General features: G+C 36.7%; 1 protein-coding gene and 1 pseudogene across 4 annotated transcripts in view; both read right to left on the minus strand.

Annotated features, from left to right (window-relative positions):
* The window catches only part of NT5C3A (5'-nucleotidase, cytosolic IIIA), a 50,376-nt gene that overhangs the window by 4,644 nt on the left and 22,516 nt on the right, over positions 1-23,216 (minus strand). The window contains exons 1-7 of one of the 4 annotated variants that reach the window (XM_003896122.5): positions 22,349-23,068; positions 17,197-17,251; positions 8,685-8,783; positions 5,296-5,365; positions 3,274-3,320; positions 2,486-2,571; positions 880-969 (exon numbers count right to left, since the gene is read on the minus strand). In XM_003896122.5, the coding sequence (XP_003896171.1) occupies positions 880-969; positions 2,486-2,571; positions 3,274-3,320; positions 5,296-5,365; positions 8,685-8,783; positions 17,197-17,232 (428 nt within the window). In that variant the 5' untranslated portion in view covers positions 17,233-17,251; positions 22,349-23,068. Of the gene's footprint in view, positions 1-879; positions 970-2,485; positions 2,572-3,273; positions 3,321-5,295; positions 5,366-8,684; positions 8,784-17,196; positions 17,252-22,348; positions 23,069-23,216 lie in introns of those variants that run through there. The other 3 variants (XM_003896121.4, XM_003896120.4, XM_021935222.2) reach the window with 3 other exon arrangements.
* LOC108585019 lies at positions 17,261-18,117 on the minus strand (annotated as a pseudogene).

Below are 23,216 nucleotides of genomic sequence, written 5' to 3' on the forward strand. Positions count from 1 at the left end.
CACCTTAAAAGATAACATCATCATAAAAAAAGTATCATCATGTTTGCCTAATGAGTTGAAAATTTTAGGAGGTAATGAACAGTATTAAAAAGCCTCTTGTATCTTATAACTCATGCATACATACATAATTATGTACTAAAACATACTAATCTTTCCTAGGAATAGTTTTCAAAGAAGTTTGAGAATTTAAAAAGTAGGCTCATGAAAATTTAGACATAGTATACTGCCAGGCATGGTGGCTCACACATGTAATCCCAGCACTTTGGGATCGCTTGACCCCAAGAGTTCAAGACCAGCCAGGGCAACATGGTGAAATCTCATCTTTACAAAAAAATACAAAAAGTAGCCAGGCATGGTGGTACGTGCCTGTCGTCCCAGCTACTTGAGAGGCTGAGGCAAGGGGATCGCTTGAGCCCAGGAGGCAGAGGTTGGAGTGAGGAAGAGATTATGTCACTACACTCTAACCTGGGCAACAGAGAGAGACCCTGTCTCAAAAAACAAAACAAAACAAGTATACTTAAGTCCCTTTCAACTTGATTTATACATTCCTTTCATATTATATGTCCTTCCTAAGTACTTTGCTAAAAAATTTTTAAATGGCCTTGGTTCAAAAATTTGTTAAGTCTTGACATTTTTAATCTGGAGAAACAAAATACAAATTAGAATTTAAATCTCATAAGGCTCTTATTACCTACACCAAGATCTATGTACTTCTAAATTCCTTATCTTACCACTATGTATTTTGTGATAGGTGGCATATTTTGGATATATTTACATATGTAATATTCAATATCTTATTTTTTAAAAGTACAGCTGACTACATATAGCAATAATTCAAGTCTGTGAACAATAGCAGCAAAAACCACCCAAGAAACTTACTTGAGCATAACGTCAGATTCTGCCACAATTTCTTTAAGTTTAGCTTTTGGTAAAGCTTGTTCAACAAGCAAACCATGTGATTTAGTATACCTGGAGTTTACAACCAAAGGAAAAAAGAGTATCAATTAAGACAAACTAAAATTATTATCTTTATTACAAAGCATTCTTCCATGTGAGAAAATCTGTTCCTCATATTTGGATTTAAATTTTAGAGACTGAAATTCATCACTAATGAATGTAGACCTCATGTCTCAAAATGTGATATGCATGTTCTTACTGAGTTTCCCAGTCCTCCCAAACCCAGACTTAGCTTAAATATGTTAGTAAGGTAATGAAAAGAAACTAGCTATAAACCTTTCCTAATTCTACAGATAAAAACTCGATCCAACCTATGGGTGCATAATCCTTTCTCTATTACAGTAAAATGAATTACAGCAAACGTACTTTTCAAATTTGTTTGTAGTTTGAAATTTTTACATACTGAAGATGCTATTTAGTGAGCAAGAGAGAAAATCTGTTATGTATAGATTAGCCTGCTTTATGTAAAAAACACCTATAATCATAGCATTTCAGTATAAAGGGCCCTTAGACTCTCTAACCCATTACAATTATGCAAAGAGTCACTAAAAACAGAAAGAAAGGAAAAAAAAGCCTAACTCTTCATCTGATACCTAAAAATACCCCTATAATATTCCTAAGTCACCCTCCTCCCTGCCTGGGTCAGCTTCTATCATGTCAGTAAACTCATTCTCCCAGGGAAGCTTATTCCATTGCCAGAAAACTCTAATTGCTAGACAGGCTTTTCTTTTCTCATGCTGAAATCAATCTTATATCTTCCAAGTCTTGTTCCAGTCCTGCTGCTACCAGTTTGTAGAGTTAAGTCTAATATCTTTTCAACATTTAATACCATAAATACAGATGAAGCGTTCAACTGTTAGGTAATGGGACAATAAAGACAAATCATTCCTGGTCTCCTAAGATTTTAAAACAAGTTGTTGCTTCTCAAATCAAAGCCTTTTCTATTCCTTGAAATGTTCCTCAAGTGCGAAGGCCCAAATTCCTCTGATTATTCTGGTGGACTACTCTGACTCCTTTAAGTTTATGATCTCTTTTTTTTTTTTTTTTTTGGTCCCTATTGTCATGGTTTTTTTAACAGCATTCTTCCAGAACCCAACACAATGCTTTCAGTGTGATCTGCTTGGAACACTGCATTTTGATTAATGCAACCAAAGGTTGATTTTTTGGTAACCATATCACCAGCTGGCTCTAATTGAGTTCAGAGTCAGTTTAAATCCTCATACCTTTTCTTTACACATTAAGCCACATCTTGTCCATATACTTAAAAAAAAATTCTTGTTTTTAATTTGAGACTTAAATGCAGGACTTTTATTTCTACTGGACTTCACCTTAACTAAATAAAACAAAAGGAATCCTAAACTGTTAGAGAGATTAGATAATTAGAGCTAATTTTGTTATTCAATGTTCTAACTTGCATAATTTATTAATCTGTTTGTTTGCACTACAGATAAAAAATAAGCCATCCGTTGTAACTGCAGTGTTGTTTTATTATTTTTTTAAATCCTCCTACCGCCTAATATACACTTACCATTCCACCATATAAGGGTACTTCTCTTCTACAGTAAGAACAGGATCAACTTCAATAGCGTAATATTTTTCCTTTAGTTGCAATAACTAGGAAGATATGAATAATTTAATCATGAAGATTACATGAAGATATATCTGCTTGGTTTTAGAAAGTGAAACAATGTAAGCAAGTATTTTCAATAAACTGCTTTATAAGTTGAGCTAATGCATCAATTGAAAAAATATTTGTTGATCTTAGTTGACATGTAATCACATACACCTGCAAAAAGCTACCTTTCTTTTGTAAAGTACTTTCAGGTGAGTAAAAAACCCTAACCCTAACAGTAAAATTATCAGTACAATAAACACTTTAGTTTTCATATAAAGGTATTAAATTTGATTCACATTTCAAATTGCATTTTGTTAAGATATACACAGATACATACTCAAGCAAAGTACTGAAGCAACTTCCTCATCAACTTAAAGGAGCAAAACCTACAGAAAACCAAAGTACTTTTGTTTTAAATCTCCAGTTAACGTTGCAACACCAGAATACTTTGGTGATCATTTAAGAGTTATTTAAATATAAGTTTTGTTGTTAAAAGTTACTGTGAATTTTTATCTCTAAAATATGTTTTGAATGTGTAATTCATACAGCAAACCTACTATTTACTGCATGCTTACTATGTGCCAGGTATGGCTGTAAGCACTTTACGTCCATTCTTACTTGTGTGAATGCACCTGAAGAAATTCTCAGGCAAAAAGGGTAATGAAGTCTTCCAGTGACTATGGATCATTGTTAGTGTTTACCTTTTTTCTACATTCATCTGTAACCAGCTTACAGTTGTCAATGATATCTAAAGATAGAAAGCAAAATAAGCATTAAAAGAAATACTCTGATTGATGCTACCACTACTATGAATAATTTGCTATAAAGTAATGGCAAAAAACTCAATTACTTTTGTAGCAACCCAATACTTTTAAGTAATGCCAAGTCAACTAGCATGGTTATTATAACTTTTGGTCTCAGTGGTATAATTCACATGACACTGTTAGGGAAGCTAATGGTTTAAAATCTGAGATTTAGTGACTGCTCGCTTACACCACTGAGATAGACAATTCAATATCTTCAAACACTATGAACTGTGTATTGATCACTTCCATTTTCTCCTTTGTAATTAAATAGAAGAAACACATATGGGAAATACATTTTTTTCTTAATAAAAAGATAATAAATGCTTAATGTAAACACCTGGAAAATCTAGACCACTGTAAAGAAGAAAACAAAAACTGAATGGTAAAAAGTTTTACCATTCAATAGTAAGTAGTGAACAATATTTTAGTATATTTCCTTTCAGTCTTAAGATTTCATGTATATCAATTAGATAAGAGATGATACTAAATCTGTAATTTTGAATTTTCTTTTTCATTTCACATTGTAGTCTGCATTTTTCCATATAATTAAAATTTCTGGTATGTGAGCAAAAAATAATTTATATCATTTCTGCAGCATTAACCTTTTTAGGTTGCTTCCAAGCATCTGCTATTAGAAATAATTTTATGTTGAGCTGAGCCACCATTATTTTTGTGAATAAAGCTTTTTTAAAAACTGTATTTGGGATTACTTACAAATTCTCTAAAGAGGACTTAATAGGGCAAAGGATATAAATATTTTTAGTGTCTTTTTTTTTTTTTTTTTTTTTTTTCCCGAGACAGGGTCTTGTTTTGTCATCCAGGTTGGAGTGCAGTGGTGTGATTACAGCTCACTACAGACTCGCCCTCCCAGGCTCAAGGATCCTCTCAGCCTCCCAAGTGAGTATCTGGGACCACAGGCACGCCACAATGCCCAGCTGATTTTTTATTTTTTTGTAAGAAAAGGTCTTATCATTACGTTGCTCAGGCTGGTCTCAAACTCCTGGGCTCAAGTGATTATCCCACCTCCACCTCCTAAAGTGCTGGGATTACAGGCGTGAGCCACTGTGCCTGATGATTTTTAGCATTATTTTAAATACAAATTATCAAAATAATTATTTTTTTTTTCTTTCTTTCTTTTTTTTTTTTTTCAAGATGAAGTTTCACTCTGTTGCACAGGCTGGAGTGCAGTGGTGTAATCTTGGCTCACTGCAACCTCCACCTCCTGGGTTCAAGAGATTCTCTTGCCTCAGCCTCTTGAGTAGCTGGGATTACAAGTGCCTGCCACCACGCCCAGCTAATTTTTGTATTTGTATTTTTGACAGGGATTCATCATTTTGGCCACGCTGGTCTCGAACTCCTGACTGCAAATGATCTGCCCACCTCAGCCTCCCAAAATGTTGAGATTACAGCCATAAGCCACCGTACCCGGCCCCAGAATAATTTTTCAATTTACACATGTACTAAAAACAAATGAGAGAGTTCATTTCACCGTTTTCCTGTCAGGTTGAAGAGTGTTATTTTAAAAACTCACAGCCAAGTTGGAAAACAAAAAAGATATTAAAATTTGGTAAAATTCCTAGAAAACAGAGTATTTGATAAATGCCGCTTCTTCAGGTTAACCCAAAGTTTACAACCTATTTAAATATTTCTTGAATAATGAATAGACCATATTTGGCAAGAAATATTTCAGGAGTCTCCGATTCCCTTTGCTACCAAAACCATACATGAAAATAGCCATTTATATAATACAGGGAAAAAAAACCCTCAAAAATATAATAAGAAAAAGCAGGTCTCCTCACTGTCAATGTCCATAAAGAATTTTAAAAACCCAGTTATCTCACAGGTAATATAGATAAAGAGGATCTTAAAATAATGATGACATGCTTTTGTGAATTTGTTTACAAATACCACACTTACTATGACATGTTGGGCATCTTTTCCCTTTGTATGAAAATCTACTGAGTGTCATATCAAAGTCTGTTATTATCTGTAAGAAAAGAGTGAAAGGCATTATTGTAAACACAGCCCACATGACCAGAATTTCTCTGTGCTACCCAAACACATACTTCATGCTTTCCTAGATGCATAGGACTGTGTTCAGTCTCTGGTCCACACTGTTAAGTTATTTTCTTTACACTGAATCTTCTCATGTGGTTCATTTATAAAGTCCTGGGAATAATCTTAACTACAAGGTGCTACCTTGAGTGCCCTAGCACTGTCGCCAAATAAGTCTGAGTAGTAATGCAGCCATAAAAAACAAAGAGATGCTGTCATTTGCAGCAACGTGGGCGAGCCTGGAGGTCATTATCTTACGTGAAATAAGCCAGGCACAGAAAGACAAATATTACGTATTCTTATTCATATGTGAAAACTAAAAAACTTGATCTCATGGAGGCAGACAGTAGAAAGATGGTTACCAGAGGCTGGGAAAGGTGGGAGGGATGGGGAGATAAAGAACAGTTGATGAATGGTTACGAAAATACTGTTAGAAGATGGCCAGGCGAGGCTGGTGAAACAAGCCTGTAATCCCAGCACTTTGGGAGGAGGCGAGGCCGAGAGGCGGATCCCGAGGTCAGGAGATGGGGCAATGCAGCTAACTGGTGACGTCTCTACAGCTCTACAAAAAAGATTGGCGGGCGTGGTGGCGCCTGTGAGATCCCAACTACTCGGGAGGCTGAGGCGGGGAGAATGGCGTAAACCCGGGAGGCGAGGAGCTGCAGTGAGGCGAGGTCAGCCACTGCACTCCAGCAGGCTGACAAAATGAGACCCCTCCATATCAAAAAAAAAAAAAAAAAAAAAGAAGATGGCGAATTTGTGATTGGCTCAAACCTGTCAGCACTGGGAGGCAGACAGATTGGATCCGCGAGGTCAGGAGATCAGACCATCTGGCTGCTTCTGGTGAAACTCCGTCTCTACTAAAGAAATCACAAAAAACTATTCAGGCGAGGTGGCGAGCCTGTAAGTCCCAACTACTCGGAGGCTAAGGGCAGGGAAGAATGCTCGTGGCGAGACCGGGAGTGAATTTGCAATTAGAGCTGAGATCATTGCTCAAACCAGGAAATGCGACAAATGAGATCATCAAAAAAAAAAAAAAAGAAAGAAAATACTGTTAGAAGGAGTAAGTTCTAGTGTTTACACAGTAGAATGACTATAGTAAACAGTATTTTATTGTATATTTCAAAATAACTAGAAGAAAAGGTTTAGAATGTTCCCCAAAAAAGAATATTAGAAATGGCAGATATCCTAATTACCTGATTTGATTATTACACATTTTCTATACATTTGAAAACATCACATGTACCCCATATATATATACAGTTATTATGTATCAACTTTAAAAATTGAAAAAATCCAGCTGGGCGTGGTGGCTCATGCCTGTAATCCCAGCACTTTGGGAGGCCAAGGTGGGGAGATCATTTGAGGTCAGGAGTTCGAGACCAGCCTGGCCAACATGGCAAAACCCTGTCTCTACTAAAAATACAAAAATAGCCAGGTGTGGTGCATGTGCCTGTAATCCCACCTACTGAGGAAGCTGAGGCAGAAGAATCGCTTGAACCTGGGAGGCATAGGTTGCAGTGAGCTAAGATCATGCCACTCTACTCCAACCTGGGTGACAGAGTTAAGACTCCGTCTCGAAAAAATAAAATAACATAAATAAATAAAAATAAAAATTTGAAAACATCTGATTAATTGGTATGGGAATTTGCAATTGCAGGTGATATGGTTACTCTTCTCACTAGAGATTTTCAACAAACTTGGTCAATGCACAAATATGCAGTGGAAGCAATTCAACTATACGAAGCTCTCAGTTACTGATACTGTTACATGCTGGATTTAACTTGCTTATTTAAGGTAAACTATACCCATGAATGAATGCACACTGAAATAGCTGGCCAGCTCTTGAAACTTAGGAGACTGCATTAAATATTATTTTTCAGAAATGTTTTAAAAAAGCAGTATTTTTTTTTTACAGAATATCCAGATTGTTGATTTAATTTACATGTAACACATTCCTTTAAAACAGAGAAAACTTTTTAAAAACTCAACTATCCCCTTAATAAAGTTACATCTTAATTTGAACTACTATGATTAAAACATGAAAGAGCAACTTAAAACTATACCCTTTTAAATATTATCCTTAAAATGGTTTGATGCTTATACACAGCATGAGTTAGCTTAGTAATGAAGACTAATAAAAACTTAAGAGTATTTCATGGTTATTAATTTTTCTTTTTCCAATAGGGTATTCTGTCTATTTTAGAAAAACTCAAGATATATATTTTCTGGGTTTTATATTCCTAAAGGATAGGCAAAAACTGTCTACCTAAACTTGCTGTACTCAGATTTTATCAAACAGGAGATGAATGAGTCTGCTTTAACATCAAAAATAAAATAAGGCTGGGCCATGACGGCTCACGCCTGTAATCCCAGCACTTTGGGAGGCTGAGGCGGATGGATCACTTGAGGCCAGGAGTTTGAGACCAGCCTGGCCAATGTGGCAAAACCCTGTCTCTACTAAAAATGTAAAAATTAGCTGGGCGCGGTGGCAGGCACCTATAATCCCAGCTGCTCTGGAGGTTGAGGTGGGAGAATTGGTTGAACCGGGAGGCAGAGGTTGCAGTGAGCTGAGATTGTGTCACTGCACTCCAGCCTGAGCAACAGAGCAATACTCAGTCTCAAAAACCAAAAAAAAAATTAGCTGGGTGTGGTAGCTGGCACCTGTAATCCCAGCTGCTCAGGAGGCTGAGGTATGAGATTGCTTGAACCCGGGAGGAGCAGTGAGCCAGGATCGCGCCACTGCACTCCAGCCTGGGCAACAGAGTGAGACTCCATCTCAAAAGAAGAAGAAGAAGAAAAAGAAGCCTTTATTATTAAGCTTTTATTTTATTTTTGGAGTGCAGTGGCATGATCTCAGCTCACTGCAACCTCCGTCTCCTGGGGTTAAGTGATTCGCCTGCCTCAGCCTCCCAAGTAGCTGGGATTACAGGCATGCGCCACCAGGCTTGGCTAATTTTTGTACTTTTAGTAGAGACAGAGTTTCACCATATTGGCCAGGCTGCTCTCAAACTCCAGACCTCAGCCTCGTCCACCCGCCTCGGCCTCCCAAAGTGCTGGGATTACAGGTGTGAGCCACTGTGCCTGGTCATTTTTTTTTTTTTTTTTAAACAGAGATGGGGTCTCACTATGTTGCCCAGGTTGGTCTCAAACTCCTGGGCTCAAATGATCTCCTGCTTCAGTCTCCCAAAGTGCTGGGATTACAGGCATGAGCCACCACACACAGCCAAGGCCTCTTGATGATTATTCACCTGAAGTTTGGCAGCTCCTCCTTTGATAAGACCACAGATAATTTCTTCTACTCTTGTAGGGTTCTTGATTCGAACTGAACTTTTCTGGAATTCTGGCATCTAAAGAGTAAAAGAAAATTAATTAGTTTTCATTCTTCTTTCCTCAGGTTCCTTTGATACCAACCAGAAGCTTGTCTTATTTAAAGACATAAAAATGTTAAGGCATTATTTTTAAAAAGCAAGCCACCACATCAAATTACCATTTATTTTTCTTATTACTACTCTTTTGGACATGCTGTCTTGTTTTGTCACCCAGGCTGAAGTGCAGTGGCACAATCCTAGCTCACTGTAGCCTCAAACTCCTGGGCTCAAATGCTCCTCCCATCTCAGCCTCCTGAGTAGGTAGAAGGCATGCGCCATCATACCCAGCTAATTTTTAAAATTTTCTGTAGAGGTGAGTGAGGTCTTGCTATGTTGCTCAGGCTGATCTTGAACTCCTGGCCTCAAGCAATCCTCCCACCTTGGCCTTCCAAAGTCCTGGGATTAAAAGTGTGGGACACCAAGCCCAGCTCCCACATTACCATTTATACACACAGAAATACTTAAAATGTATCAGTATTTTCTAGCTACAGAGTAAGACAAAACTACATTTGTGATTCAATTACATTATCAGAGAGTATATCTTTTTCTAATTATAAAAGCTATGCATGCTTACCACAGAAATAACAGTAAAAATATAAAAAAGACAATAAAAACTGCCTGGAGTTCAACTACTTGAAGATAAACAAGTAACATTTAAATTTATTTTCTGTTAGTTTCATTTTTGTGATTTTTCTATTAGTTTCATTTCTGGGTTGTGATGCAATCCAGTCAGAGCCCAGAAATCATATTTTAACCATGAATACCCCAACAGCTACCCCGTGATTGATGTAATTTTTCTAAAAATCTTAAGATGACCCCCCATTAAGCCTCCATTTTATACAATACAATAAGTAAACTTCCACCCTAATACTAATATAATACCTTAAGAATATCCCTCTGAAACATGCATATAGATGTACATAGTTTTAGCTCATCCTCATTATATACTTTTGCATCTGGCTTTTACAAATACATACATACATTTAGCTTGCCTACATATTTATATTTTCAAATGTTCCTGAGCAGAAAGGAAGCAATTATCATGATTATTCCCCCAAAAGTTTGTCTTTGTATAATTAAAATATATTTAAATTATTTAAAAATTGAAAAGCTGCTTCAAGATCTTTGCTCTTTTTATTGTACTATTTCCCAAATAATATACTGTTCTTGGCACATATTTTACAATAGATTTATTTCAAATTGAGATAACTGCCAAAAAGTATTGTGCCAGGCACAGTGGCACATGCCTGTAATCCCAGCTACTTGGAAGCTGAGGTAGGATCATTGGAGCCCAGGAGTTTGAGACCAGCCTGGGCAACATAGCAAGATCCATCTAAAACAATGGATGTAGTAGGCTGCTACTACAGAGTTATGAAGACTTTAGGGTTGCTCAACAATTTAATCTTAAGTATTATTTCTTGTTACTAGCTACTTTATCACAAATAGAATGAAACTGATTAGAGGAAAAATCAGTACAAGCTCTTACAGCACACGTACAATACAACAAGGAGGAGAAAATTATGCCTCATTTTATAGTCAGTTATACAGTATAGGCAGTAATAGTACCTCAAATTCAGGCTCTATACTGGTTTGTATTGGATAATCTTTATTTATATATTTTTATTCTGGCTATGTTATTGGTAATATTAACATAGTTCATGTGTGTCATGGACATGGTTATAAAAATTCCCTGGACCTTCTATCTTTGCTACGAGAGAATCTGACCAGGTAAATCTATCAGATGCTGTGTTGTTCCTACATAATGTGCAAGAGTAGAAAAATCAGAAAAAGGCTAGCCTGTCTCCCAAAGACTGGAAGATGATAATGAAAGTGTCGAGGAAACAGGCCGGGCATGGTGGCTCATGCCTGTAATCCCAGCACTTTGGGAGGCTGGGGCGGGCGGATCACGAGGTCAGGAGATCAAGACCATCCTGGCTACCATGGTGAAACCCCGTCTCTACTAAAAATACAAAAAATTAGCTGGGCGTGGTGGCGGGTGCCTGTAGTCCCAGCTACTTGGGAGGCTGCGGCAGGAGAATGGTGTAAACCCGGGAGGCGGAGCTTGAAAAAAATAAAGAAAGTGTAGAGAAAAGAGAAGTGCTAACATTAAAATTTTCTCCATGGATGAAAGATCTACCACCTACAATACACTTAATTTTAAAAAGCCATATTTAAGTAGGATGACCTGCAATGCAAGTAAACTTGATGTAGTAATCCTTTTAACTTAACTGAATGAGTTTCAATAGATTAAAGGTTATGTATTTTATAGTGATTTTTCAATAGATGGAAAGGCAGATAGGCACTAGTTCCTACATTCTTTTTTTTCATACATTAACCCATTCACTCACCTAACTAATATTTACCATGTGTCTACTTTGTGTCACACACTCTTGCTAGATGCTAGGGATATGATGATGAGTAGTATTTACTCTGCTTTTCTGCTGAGTTTTAGGGATGACTGCTGTTTTGGAATATCACTTCTGTAATTCCCTTAAAATACCTCAGCTAATAAGTTTATCTCTTGACAACTAATTTCTGTTCTTACTTCAGCCTTAACTGGCAGATGCACAGCAATCAGCATATGTTTGATTCAATAACCAATCCATTATGGTGAAAGCAACACAGGATATAGATCATAGACTATTTTTTCACCAAAAAAATTAAATATTCGATTTCAGTGTACCCATACTAAGACATCTTGCCTCAGACAAATGACAGCTTCAAGTTTTTGATAATGGATAGGAGAGAATCACACCAAGACCACTTTGAAGAAGGCTGGTTTCTGCTACACTGACAAATGTAAGATTGGTTTATTTTATTTTTATAGAGATAAGGTCTTGCTATGTTGCCCAGGCTGGCCTCGAACTCCTGGGCTCAAGCAATCTCCCCGCTTCAGCCTCCCAAAATGCTGGGATTACAGGTGTGAGCCACCACGCCTGGCTAATACTGGTTTACTATAAATCACAATGGATGAAAGAGAACTGGTAGCTAAAGGCACTGGTGGCTGGCTCCTGTACAACATACAACCATTAATTTTCAGATAAATAAGTAGTGAATACACAAATGGCACGGGAGTAAAATAATGATGAAATAGGTATAAGAAATATAAAAATGACCATTCTATCTGTCTTGGGTTATGTAGTATACTATACTCCTCTCCTGCAATACACAATCAATGTCACTGATCTGTATGAGAAATACTTCACAAGAACTTGAGATATTGGGTATTTTACTCAAATACTTTATAATATAGCCTAAGAAAGATAATTAAAGACTCCTGTATGGAATATGTCAAAGAGTATCATAATATAAGCACACTGTAGAAGTATGATGAAATACATCACATACTTTTTGTTGTTGTTGTTGAACACACCCCAACTGTTCCATGAGATCACATACTTTTGTTACCTCCACAAAGTCCTTCTGTCTATATCCCTCTTAGAAAAACACAGACATGGTTTGGTGGCACATAAATAATGATACTTCAAATTTGAAGGGCAAATTATTTTGAATTGTCTGAAAAATTTTCAATGTGATTATGATATAATTTTATGAAAAATAAATAAGAAGCTAAAAATTTCCATCATTTGTGATAAAAAGAGAACAAATTCATTTTATAGTAAAGCCACAGTGTAAAATATTAGGGAGGGAGAAATGCCTTCCTGAAAAGAATCAGGGTATGTTGGTTGATTGATGCCAAATCTGAATCAACACCAAAAATGATTAAGAAAGACCTAAAACACATTTATTTTGACCAATATAAAGATGAAATGGATTTCAAAGTTATGCCATTTTTATCCACAACTCAATTGCAATATTAGATTATTTGATATGATCTTGTAGATACACTGGAACAAGATAAAAATGAGAAGCTCCAAGGTACAGTTGCCAAATTTTGGGTGTGGCTTGGTATCATCAATCCAATGATAATGTTCCAGACTAGGGATAATCCTAATTTCCAGGATGAGATTATGAAAACTTCAAAGTTTAATTCTGTTTGAACTAGACTTCAAATTATATTAAATTTTGATTAAAAAAGAAAACATGGCCAGGCATGGTGGCTCATGCCTGTAATCCCAGCACTTCAGGAGGCCGAGGCGGGAGGACCACTTGAGCTCAGCAGTTCGAGACCAGGCTGGACAACATGGTGAAACCCCATCTCTACAAACAATACAAAAATTAGCCAGGCATGGTGGTGCACATCTGTAGTCCCAGATACTCGGAGGCTAAGGTGGGAAGATTGCCTGAGCCTGGGAGGCAGAGGTTGCAGTGAGCCGACATCATGCCACTGCACTCCAGCCTAGGTGACACAGTGAGACCTTGTCTCAAAAAACAGATAAATAAATAAATGAAAAAAAAATTCATATTTTAACCAAGACTAAAAAAATTACTTGTACTTTTAATTTACAAATATATATGTTAATCCATATGAGTTTCATTTATTTATTATTTTTAAAATTTGTTTGGCTGGGCACAGTGGCTGATGCCTGGAATCCCAGCACTTTGGGAGGCCAAGGCCAGCGGATCACCTAAGGTCAGGAGTTTGAGACCAGCCTGGCCAACATAGTGAAACCCTCTCTCTATTAAAAATACAAAAATTAGCTGGGCATGGTAGCACATGCCTGTAATCCCAGTTACTTTGGAGGCTGAGACAGGAGAATTGCTTGAACCCGGGAGGCGGAGGTTGCAGTGAGCCGAGATGGCACCACTGCACTCTAGCCCGGGTGACAGAGCGAGACTCTGTCTCAAAAACAAACAAACAAAAAAAGGCCGGGCACGGTGGCTCACGCCTGTAATACCAGCACTTTGGGGGGCCAAGGCAGGCATATCACCAGAGGTCAGGAGTTCGAGATCAGCCTGGGTAACAGGGTGAAACCCTGTCTCTACTAAATATACAAAATTAGCACCACACACCTGTAATTCCTATTACTTGGGAGGCTGAGGCAGGAGAACTGCTTGAACCTGGGAGGTGGAGGCTGCAGTGAGCCAGGATTTTGCCACTGCACTCCAAGCCTGGGTGACAGAGTGAGACTCGGTCTCCAAAAAAAAAAAAAAAAAAAATTTACTTTTTTTTTTTTTGAGGCAGGGTCTTGCTCTGTCACCCAGGCTGGAGTGCAGTGGCGTGATCTTGCCTCACTGCAACTTTCAACTCCTGGGCTCAGGCGATCCCCCCATCTCAGCCTCTCAAGTAACTGGGACTATAGGGGCTCACCACTACTCTTGGCTAATTTTTGCATTTTTTTGTAGAAAGAGGGTTTTGAAGTGTTGCCCAGGCTGGTCTTGAACTCCTGGGCTCAAGCAATCTGCCTGCCTCAGCATCCCAAAGGGTTGGGATTACAGGCATCAGCCACTGCACCTGACCTATTTAAAATTTGTTTTTGAGACAAGGTCTCACTCTGTCAACTAGGCCGGAGTGCAGTGGCGTGATCACAGCTCACTGCAGCCTTGACACTCTGGGCTCAACAGATCCTCCCACTTTAGCCTCCAGAGTAGCTGGGACTACGGTCAACTGCCACTATGCCCAGCTAATTTTTCAATTTTTGTAGAGACAGGTCTCACTATGTTGCCCAGGCTGGTCTCAAACTCCTGAGCTCAAATGATCCTCTCGCCTTGGCCTCCCAAAGTGCAGGGATTACAGGCATGAGCCATAGCACCCAGCCTCAGTGAATTTTAAATTACCTTAGTATTATCCTACATTTTTCTGGAAATAGCCCACATAAAAATTAGTTTGAATCACTTAAGAAATTTCAGTCAGATGTTTTCAGAGAAATATTCTTTCTTGGTTTTCCACTGTTTATATTTGGTAGCAACAAAAGACTTCATTACTGCAGTGGTACAAAGAAGTAGGCACTACAGTTTTTATCCAACTACACAGAAAGTATAGATTTAAAGCCACCTATTCAAACTGGTACATTTGCCCATACACATAGATCATTCTCTGATTTTTTTGGAAGATTATGCACTACTAAATTTTAGTAATAGTGATTTCCCTTGCCTATTATATATTCAGTCTGTTTCCACATTAAGATAGTGTAGGCAGGAGGGAGGGATGGCATTGGGAGTTATACCTGAGGTAAATGACGAGTTGATGGGTGCAGCACACCAACATGGCACATGTATACATATGTAACAAACTTGCACGTTGTGCACATGTACCCTAGAACTTAAAGTATATATATATAAAAAAAAAGATAGTGTAGGCCAAATTCTTTCATTCCTTCACCACATATTAAGTATACAACAGTGTGTGAAGCCGCTCTGTAAGAGAAACATAAAATATAAATCTTACACTCAAGGTGCATATTCTGTAATGTGGATTATAAAATAGAAACCCAAATAATTAATACATTGCCAAGATGTCCCGATAAAATGTAAGAGGAATAGAAGAGACAGAGATTTCTTCTTCTGGGGTCAAAGGAGTAAGAGCCAACAGAGGTAGGCTCTGGAAGAGAAACAGGACTTAGATATGCTGAGATTAGAGAGTAATCAAAGTGCAGGGTCTAATGTGGGAAAAAAAGAAATAGCTCTGTTTGTCTAGAACATAAGTGTACACAGAGAAGTGTGCGTGTAAAAAGTCTGGACAGAGAGATCTGAATCCTGTTCATGAAAAGTGAAGAATAACATGCTATAAAGTTGTCAATATTAAAGACGTATCAATATTTTTAGGAAAGCAAACCCAAGGTAAAAACTGTGTAAATTAATGCAATAATAGTTTAAAAAAAATCTTTTGCCTTATTTTCCTTCAACAGTCTGAACAACTGTGGGGTGAATACACTGCTACTTGCCTCTACAGACACCTTCTAGAGGGCTCTAGGACCCAAGTAACAACATTATACAAAGAGGATTAACATTGTTTATATGTCAGGGAATTCTTATACTGCTTGTGTTCATATAAGATAAAAAAAAGTCAACCCAAACAAGAAAATAAGTTTTAGACTGGTTTAATTCTATGTATCAAAGAGATATGCTCAATTCCAATGAATCAAGTGCCAATCATTCAATGGATGCAAAGAGCTGCTATTAGGTTGAACCACATAAAACTGGCAATATTGGACTATATTTGACATATAAAAACAACAATTGCATGTGCTTCAATCTAAGAGCAATAACAAAACTGACTATGACTTAATTACCATTTTGAGTCAACTTTCACCTTTGATCCTACACTGGTTGAGGGAAAGATGAACAAGAGATTTATTAAGTGTGACCAAGTGCTGCTTGCTTGCTGTGTCATGCTCTAGTTTATAGGCCAGAAAAAAGCTAGACAGAAAGAGAAAGCTGAAAAAATAAATGGAACAGAAGAGGAGGCACAACAATAAAAAGAACACAAAGAGAAAACAAGAGATCATAGGGCAGTTGTTCCCTTCAAAAGAAAGGATTTTTTAAAATTGTTGTTTTTAAGATTTTATCACTGTGAATATGGAGAACAGATGTAATTTCTTTTCACATATGCAAATAAATATGCCAGTTACACAGTTAAAACACTCACTAACATAATAGATTAATATTTAATGAATGCTTAATCTGCGGTTATTAGAAACTTTATATACATTTTCATTAAGTATGAATAATAATGCACAGTTGGTGGTTTCACACCCATTTCTTAAAGGTAAGATTACTGCTCTCATTCAGGGCTATAGAAACTAATAAGGAGTAAGACTTTTTTTTTTTGAGACGGAATCTTGCTCTGTCGCCCAGGCTGGAGTGCAGTGGCACAATCTTGGCTCACTGCAGCTTCCGCCTCCCAGGTTCAAGCCATTCGCCTGCCTCAGCCTCCCGAGTAGCTGCGACTACAGGAGCATGTTACCATGCCCGGCTAATTTTTTGTATTTTTAGTAGAGACGGGGTTTCACTGGATTAGCCTGGACGGTCTTGATCTCCCGACCTCGTGATCCGCCCACCTCGGCCTCCCAAAGTGCTGGGATTACAGGCGCCTAGCCAGAATGAGTTAAGATATGAAGCCAGTTCTGACTCCAAAGCCTGTACATTTCCTATCTCATCCTAATATATATAATGCAACTCTATTGTCATGCAAGTAGTATTTTAAAAATTTCTGAATGCTTGTCATTTAAATTAGGAAGCCTACAATAATGTATTTCACATTGTATGATTTAAGTGTGCTATTGCTGAGCAAAGAAAATTTAGCATAAAAAGGAATGGGGAAACATTTTATATTCTGAGAAGCACAATAATGTGCATTAGATTTCAAGCAAAAACATTTTAAAGATAATTTGAAATTCAATTCAATAAGTATTTGAGGTTTATTTTGTGATGCACTGCGAAGAAAGAGTTGTATAAAATTTCAGTCCCATAATTATCTGGTTAGAGACAGAGGTAAAAGTGGTGAAGATTTACCATTAATAAATGGAACTGGAAATAGGCAAATACCCACCATTTTCACATGTACAGCAGACTCTTGATTAGTCATTTCTTGGTTATCCAATCTTCTGGATTTTCCCAGGTGATGTCACAGCAAAAGAGAAAAAAAAAAAAGTACACGTGACATACATAAATTTCAGGTTCCTCCTGTTATGCTAATAATATACTAAGGTGGTATTTTCGGTATGACTTATTTTGTTTTTTAAAAATGTTTATTTTATGTACAAAGAACTAATATGGTTTCTTTCATTGGGTAGATGCCCTGGATAATCCATTCAAGGAAGATTACTTGGTCCAACTCAATGAAACCTATGTCCTTCATGTGCTGACGGAAACACTGACGGCACATATTGAGGCTGTGTTTCCGGATCAGACTATGCTGGTTTGGGCAGATGTGAGAAGAGCGAGAACCCTGGCCCAACTTCTGTAGGTGGCTCCAGTAAGGCTGCTGGTGACCCATCTTGCTTTCGGGAGTGCAATGAGGCAAAAGGCTTTGTTATGATTTAACATAGCCCATATTTGACATATAAAGCATTTTTTTTTTTCTAAGAAGCTCAGCAAGCGTTTTACTCTATCCAGCATAGTTTTGGATTAAACATTTTGTATGGAGAATCTGAAGCTCTTCTACAAGAACTTATATGGTATTAAGAAAATTGAATAAACTGAAAATGGAGTACATATTTGCAAAGAGCACTTTATTGCAAGAATATTTTATCAACACTTTCTCTACATGTAAGGATGAAGTTTGTGGGAAAATTATGCATTGCTACTACTGAATCAATATAGGAATATACAGACAGAACAAAGTAAGGGAAGACATAACACAAAAGTCTAATTTTTCCTTCAATTTTCTTATATTAAAATCTTTAATTTTTTTGGTTTTTGAGATGGAGTCTTGCTCTGTTGCCAGGCTGGAGTGCAGTGGCGTGATCTCGGCTCACTGCAACCTCCGACTCCCAGGTTCAAATGATTCTGCTGCCTCAGCCTTCCAAGTAGGTGGGATTACAGGCGCATGCTGCCATGCCCGGCTAATTTTTACATTTTTAGTAGAGACGGGGTTTCACCATGTTGGCCAGAATGGCCTTGATCTCCTGACCTTGTGATCCGCCTGCCTCAGCCTCCCAAACTGCTGGGATTATAGGCGTGAGCCACTGCGCCTGGCCTAAATCTTTAATTTTTAAATATGATATGACTAAGATATGAGCTGCATTTGAATTGTGCATTGTGTCTAGCACAAAATAGGTATGTGACAGTGTTTATTAACTGAATGAACCTTTTAGGCTCTGGGTGAAGTTTAAATATATCTGTTCATCAAACAAAAGGAACCAGTTTTTAAAACATCCCTCATCATTATTCTAAGGTTTTTTGTTGTTGCTGTGTTGGTAGTATAAAACTCAGGGAAAATTACTAATCTATTTTTGTTCCGTAATGACTTTACTTTTACTTTATTTCAGATAAGTAAAATTTTATAATTAAAGCACTATTTAAAAATGGCAACTTACTTGAAGGGGAGAAAATATCTGACTTTTTCTTAAACTCTAGTAATGTAAGTTGGACATTAGATCTGTGTTCTTTATAATTAAAAGGTGTTATAGCAGATACATCAAATTTTCTCAAATTCTAACATTTGGTCCCTACCCCCTTCCATTTTAAGTCCATGAAATTACAAAATGTCTTTTTCTTCCCCTCTCAGAAAGCCTGCTAGTAAGTTGGTAGTCTCATAATTGATGGCATCTTAGAATTAAGTACACATGATTTCCAAATAGTAAGATGATAACTTGCAATTTTTCACATCTGAAAAAGAATGTATCTGCATATGAGTGTGTGTATATATATCGATATAAAGATGTGTATGTGTATATCTTTATACATATATATACACAGATATATACACACACACACACACATATATATACATACACACATACAGTATATAACTCAGAAAACATTTGATCACCACCCTCAAAATATAATGGTAGTTTGGGGATTAGTAGTCTTTTTTTAAATTATTATTATTATTATACTTTAAGTTCTAGGGTACATGTGCATAATGTGCAGGTTTGTTACATATGTATACTTGTGCCATGTTGGTGTGCTGCACCCATCAACTCGTCAGCACCCATCAACTCGTCATTTACATCAGGAATAACTCCCAATGCAATCCCTCCCCCCTCCCCCCGGGATTAGTAGTCTTTAGCTTAGATGATTGTAGTCAAGTTTAAGTAGACCTTCCTTGGTCTAACTTTTTTCTTTCATAGTCATCCAGATTTCTAACAAACAAGGTATTACAGAAGCTGCATGCAAGTCTATTTCTTCATTCATAGCAATCAAAGCCTAATTATTAAATGCTTACAGCTTTTCTTTGATGTTTAATATGTGAAAAGTGGTGTAGATTTCTCAAAGAGCACTATTTAAATAAAACCATCTCATTAGCTTGAAAAAAAGGAAGAGTGTGGAGACTGTGGAAAAGTACTGTAGAATTTATAAAAATACCGCATAATCTGTGAAACATTTGAAAACCTCAAGGGCAAACAATGCACGCAGTGAAGAATTAAACACATTTTAATATCTAGGAATCTAAGATCTTTTTGTTACACATTCAGGTAGTAGAAGCCCTCTCTAGTCTCTATCTCTGAAGTATGGCTCTTTTTGGAACATACATTTTGAGTTTACAGGGGAAAAAAGTCAGTATAAGTTGGTAAAAGAATGATCATCTTTCTCATCATCTCATCAAATAAAAACAAAGAGTGATAAGAAATTTGATGGCCAACTTTAGGACCTTTTTTTTTTTTTTGGTAAATATACCAGTAATTCATGAATACTATGCAAATTTCAACTGAAGAGCTTTCATTCTTCCCAGTCCTCGCTAGCAATCTGATCAGAATTTATCTTTGTTCAAAGATAATCGCACATAAAGTGATACTGCAGTCCTTACACAAAAATTGCTCTAAGGTCTATATCATTTAAAAAGTGTAAAGACTCAGGTGTAAAATGTCAGCATTCTGGCACTATTCTAAGGAAGACACGGAAAATTAGGGCAGAGTATTTTTAAACCAATAGGCTTGTAAACCTATACCTGGTATATAAAGTTCTGGCTTACTTTGCCAATGGTCATCTGTTGCAGATGCTTCAAGAGAAGAGTTGCTGGAAAAAACACATCAAGTGTAGAAGACGTGTTCAAAAATAGAAAATACTGCCCTTGAACTATGAACTCTCTTCAAAGGAAGTTTTAACATTTTAAGTCTTCAGAGTCTTTAAGTATGAACTGGAAAACGTGGAAACTGGAAAATAATTATTTTGTGTGCTTTTTGTATGAGATTAAGGTCTCTACTATAGCAGAGTTCTTTACAAGGAATATGTAGGACAAGGCTAAAGACTGAAGCAAGAGGTAAGAACTTCACTTAACACAAACTTGACAACTCAAAACTTTATCACGGTATTTCATTCTGACGATAATTTACAAGTCAATTAATGAAAATTGATTGGTATGTCTACATGAAAAAAATTACCTGATTTAAAGCAAGTCTTAAAGTATCTGAATGCAAACTGATTACTTTTAAAGGTCTACCTGACTCTGTCTTACAGGAAAGTAAAAATGATTAAATTCATGAATATAGCTTTAAAAATTGTGACTGCTTTAATTGTGATACTCGCAGAAACATGTAAACTACATTGATAAGGTAAGAATATTGGGAATGCTAAACTGTGTATTACTTACATAAGAAGAGGCATATATTACTATAATATGGACACAGTATCAGCAACAGTACCAAACATCCATGGTGAATCCATTTTTCCTATACTTTTTCAGTAACCTGTACTATTTGACTTTCTTAAGCTTGGGTTTTTGTGTTTTTTTTTTTTAATGTTTCTTAGGGTGATTGGCACATGCAAAATCAAACTGTAAGTTCATCTTTTCTGTATGGTTGTAATAATTTTGGGGGGCATTTAAATAATTTTCCCTAATTAGATTTTCAACTCACCGGTGGGGAAAAAGAAACACACAAGCTGCAAAGTGAAACTTTCTCGATACAGGCATAAAACAAAAATGAAACTAAATAGCAAAGAGTGGGAGGGGTAGAAGAAGAAAGAGGAAAGGAGGAAAGAGGAAAAAACAGATTTCAAAAGCTAGTTATTTAAAAATGGGCAATTTAAACCAATTTTCCTAAATGGTAAAGCAGCTACGGAGTCAGAGTTCTGTAGATATTTATGTAAATAAATAATTTTAGTGTTTAGAATTTATTCCTCTATCCTTCCCACGCTCACTGCCTCTAATATCTAACAATATTTTTTCAAGATAAGTAAACCACATACACAGCACATGGAAACTAAGTAATTTATACTGACAACCCTTAAGGCACTCTGAGTTCTTCTGTCCTTGAATTTGTCCTAGAACAACAGCATAGGTGACAAGCAATACCCAGAGATGCCGGGCTTGGATGCAGGCTGCCAATAAAAACTAAGCAAACTGCTTTAAGAAACGGTCTGCAGCATGATCTAACTTCTCTGACTTAAAGGAAAAAAAACAAAACTATAAAATGTAGAGAATTAAATTATTTAAATATAACTTAGCCATAATATTCTAGGCTTTTACTATAATATAAATTTTTGAATCTTAATTTTCAATATTTAATTTGTTATAAATCTGTAATCTAACTTTTATCAATTCATAAAACATACCAGTGATAATCCCATTCTATAAAATCCTGGGTAAAGCTCATGTGCACAAAATAAAAATTGATAATCTTTATTACTACCCATAATAAATGTTTCCTAATCCTAGTAACACAAAGCTTGCGGCTGTCAGTAAAACTGAGTCACACAGCGACTGAATGAACAACAAAATTGAATCTTAGAGTGTTTCCCCTCAACCTGGAAAGAGACTTCTGAAGGTACTTTGTTTTTTCTTAACATCTACATGTAAAACAAGAAGCTCTTAAAATTAGAACATATAAAATGTAATTTCTGAGACCTAAGACTCTTCAAAGTTTTGCACATTCATTTCTTCACAAATTATAAAGAAGTTTTGCATTATACTGGATCATTCTTTTATTTCCTAAGTTTGTATTTTAAAATGCCCAAAATTTCAGTAAGATACAGAATCAAATAAGAATCACATAAAGTTAGACAAGAGAAACTCATTTACATGAACTGTACACACTTACCCTGAAGGTAACCGGACAAGGCACACCAGCAAAAGAAAATTCTTCCTGTCTGAGAAGTACTAATATAGCACAAGGTGCAAATGAGGGCGGTTCCAAAAGCCTTGACTAAGCCCTATGCAAAAACCTTGTGACGCACTGCTGCACAGTACTTTATATATGCTCTTGGTTACAGCCTCGCTAGCTCTGAGCTAGTCATCAGTCAAGCTACATAACATTATCAATTGAAGTTATGTGATGATTAAAGAGAAGGTAAATCTGTACTATTAGAACTGGCAACTGGCTCTGGAAAGAAAAGAGGAACCTCTACACTAACACTTAAAAACATTCCCTTCCTCGTGGTTTGTCAGTGGTTTGTCAGTGCACTTCTGATATGTGAACTTTTCTGTATATTCTATTTTAATACAAAGTTAAAAAGATTAGGTTGCTGCTGCCAGGGCTGGAGGAGGAGGATGGGGAATTATTGCTCAAAGGATAGAGTTTCAGTTTTAGCAGATGAAAAGAGTTCTGGAGTGGACAGTGGTTACGGTTGCACAGCAGTGTAGATGTACTTAATGCCACCAAATTAAATGCTTAAAAATGGTTTAAATGGTACCGTTTATATTATGTATATTTTACCACAATTAAAAAAAAGATTAGCTCACTTAAAGTTCATAGACAAAAAGACAAGATATATGCAAATGTGGTCAAAAGACTGTTAATAGTCTGTAGCAAAGGGCAGTGGGATTTAAAGTAATTTTTGTATTTTCCTATACTTTTAATGAGACCAGCCATAAAATCTGAAAATGAAAATTAACTTCTATTTTTAAAAATTTTGGGGAAAAGTTCCTTCCTGTTAGAAATAAGAGCAGTCCAACTGTCGTAAAGAAAA

This window comes from Papio anubis, chromosome 4, assembly GCF_008728515.1.
Source record: "Papio anubis isolate 15944 chromosome 4, Panubis1.0, whole genome shotgun sequence".
Lineage (NCBI taxonomy): Eukaryota > Metazoa > Chordata > Mammalia > Primates > Cercopithecidae > Papio > Papio anubis.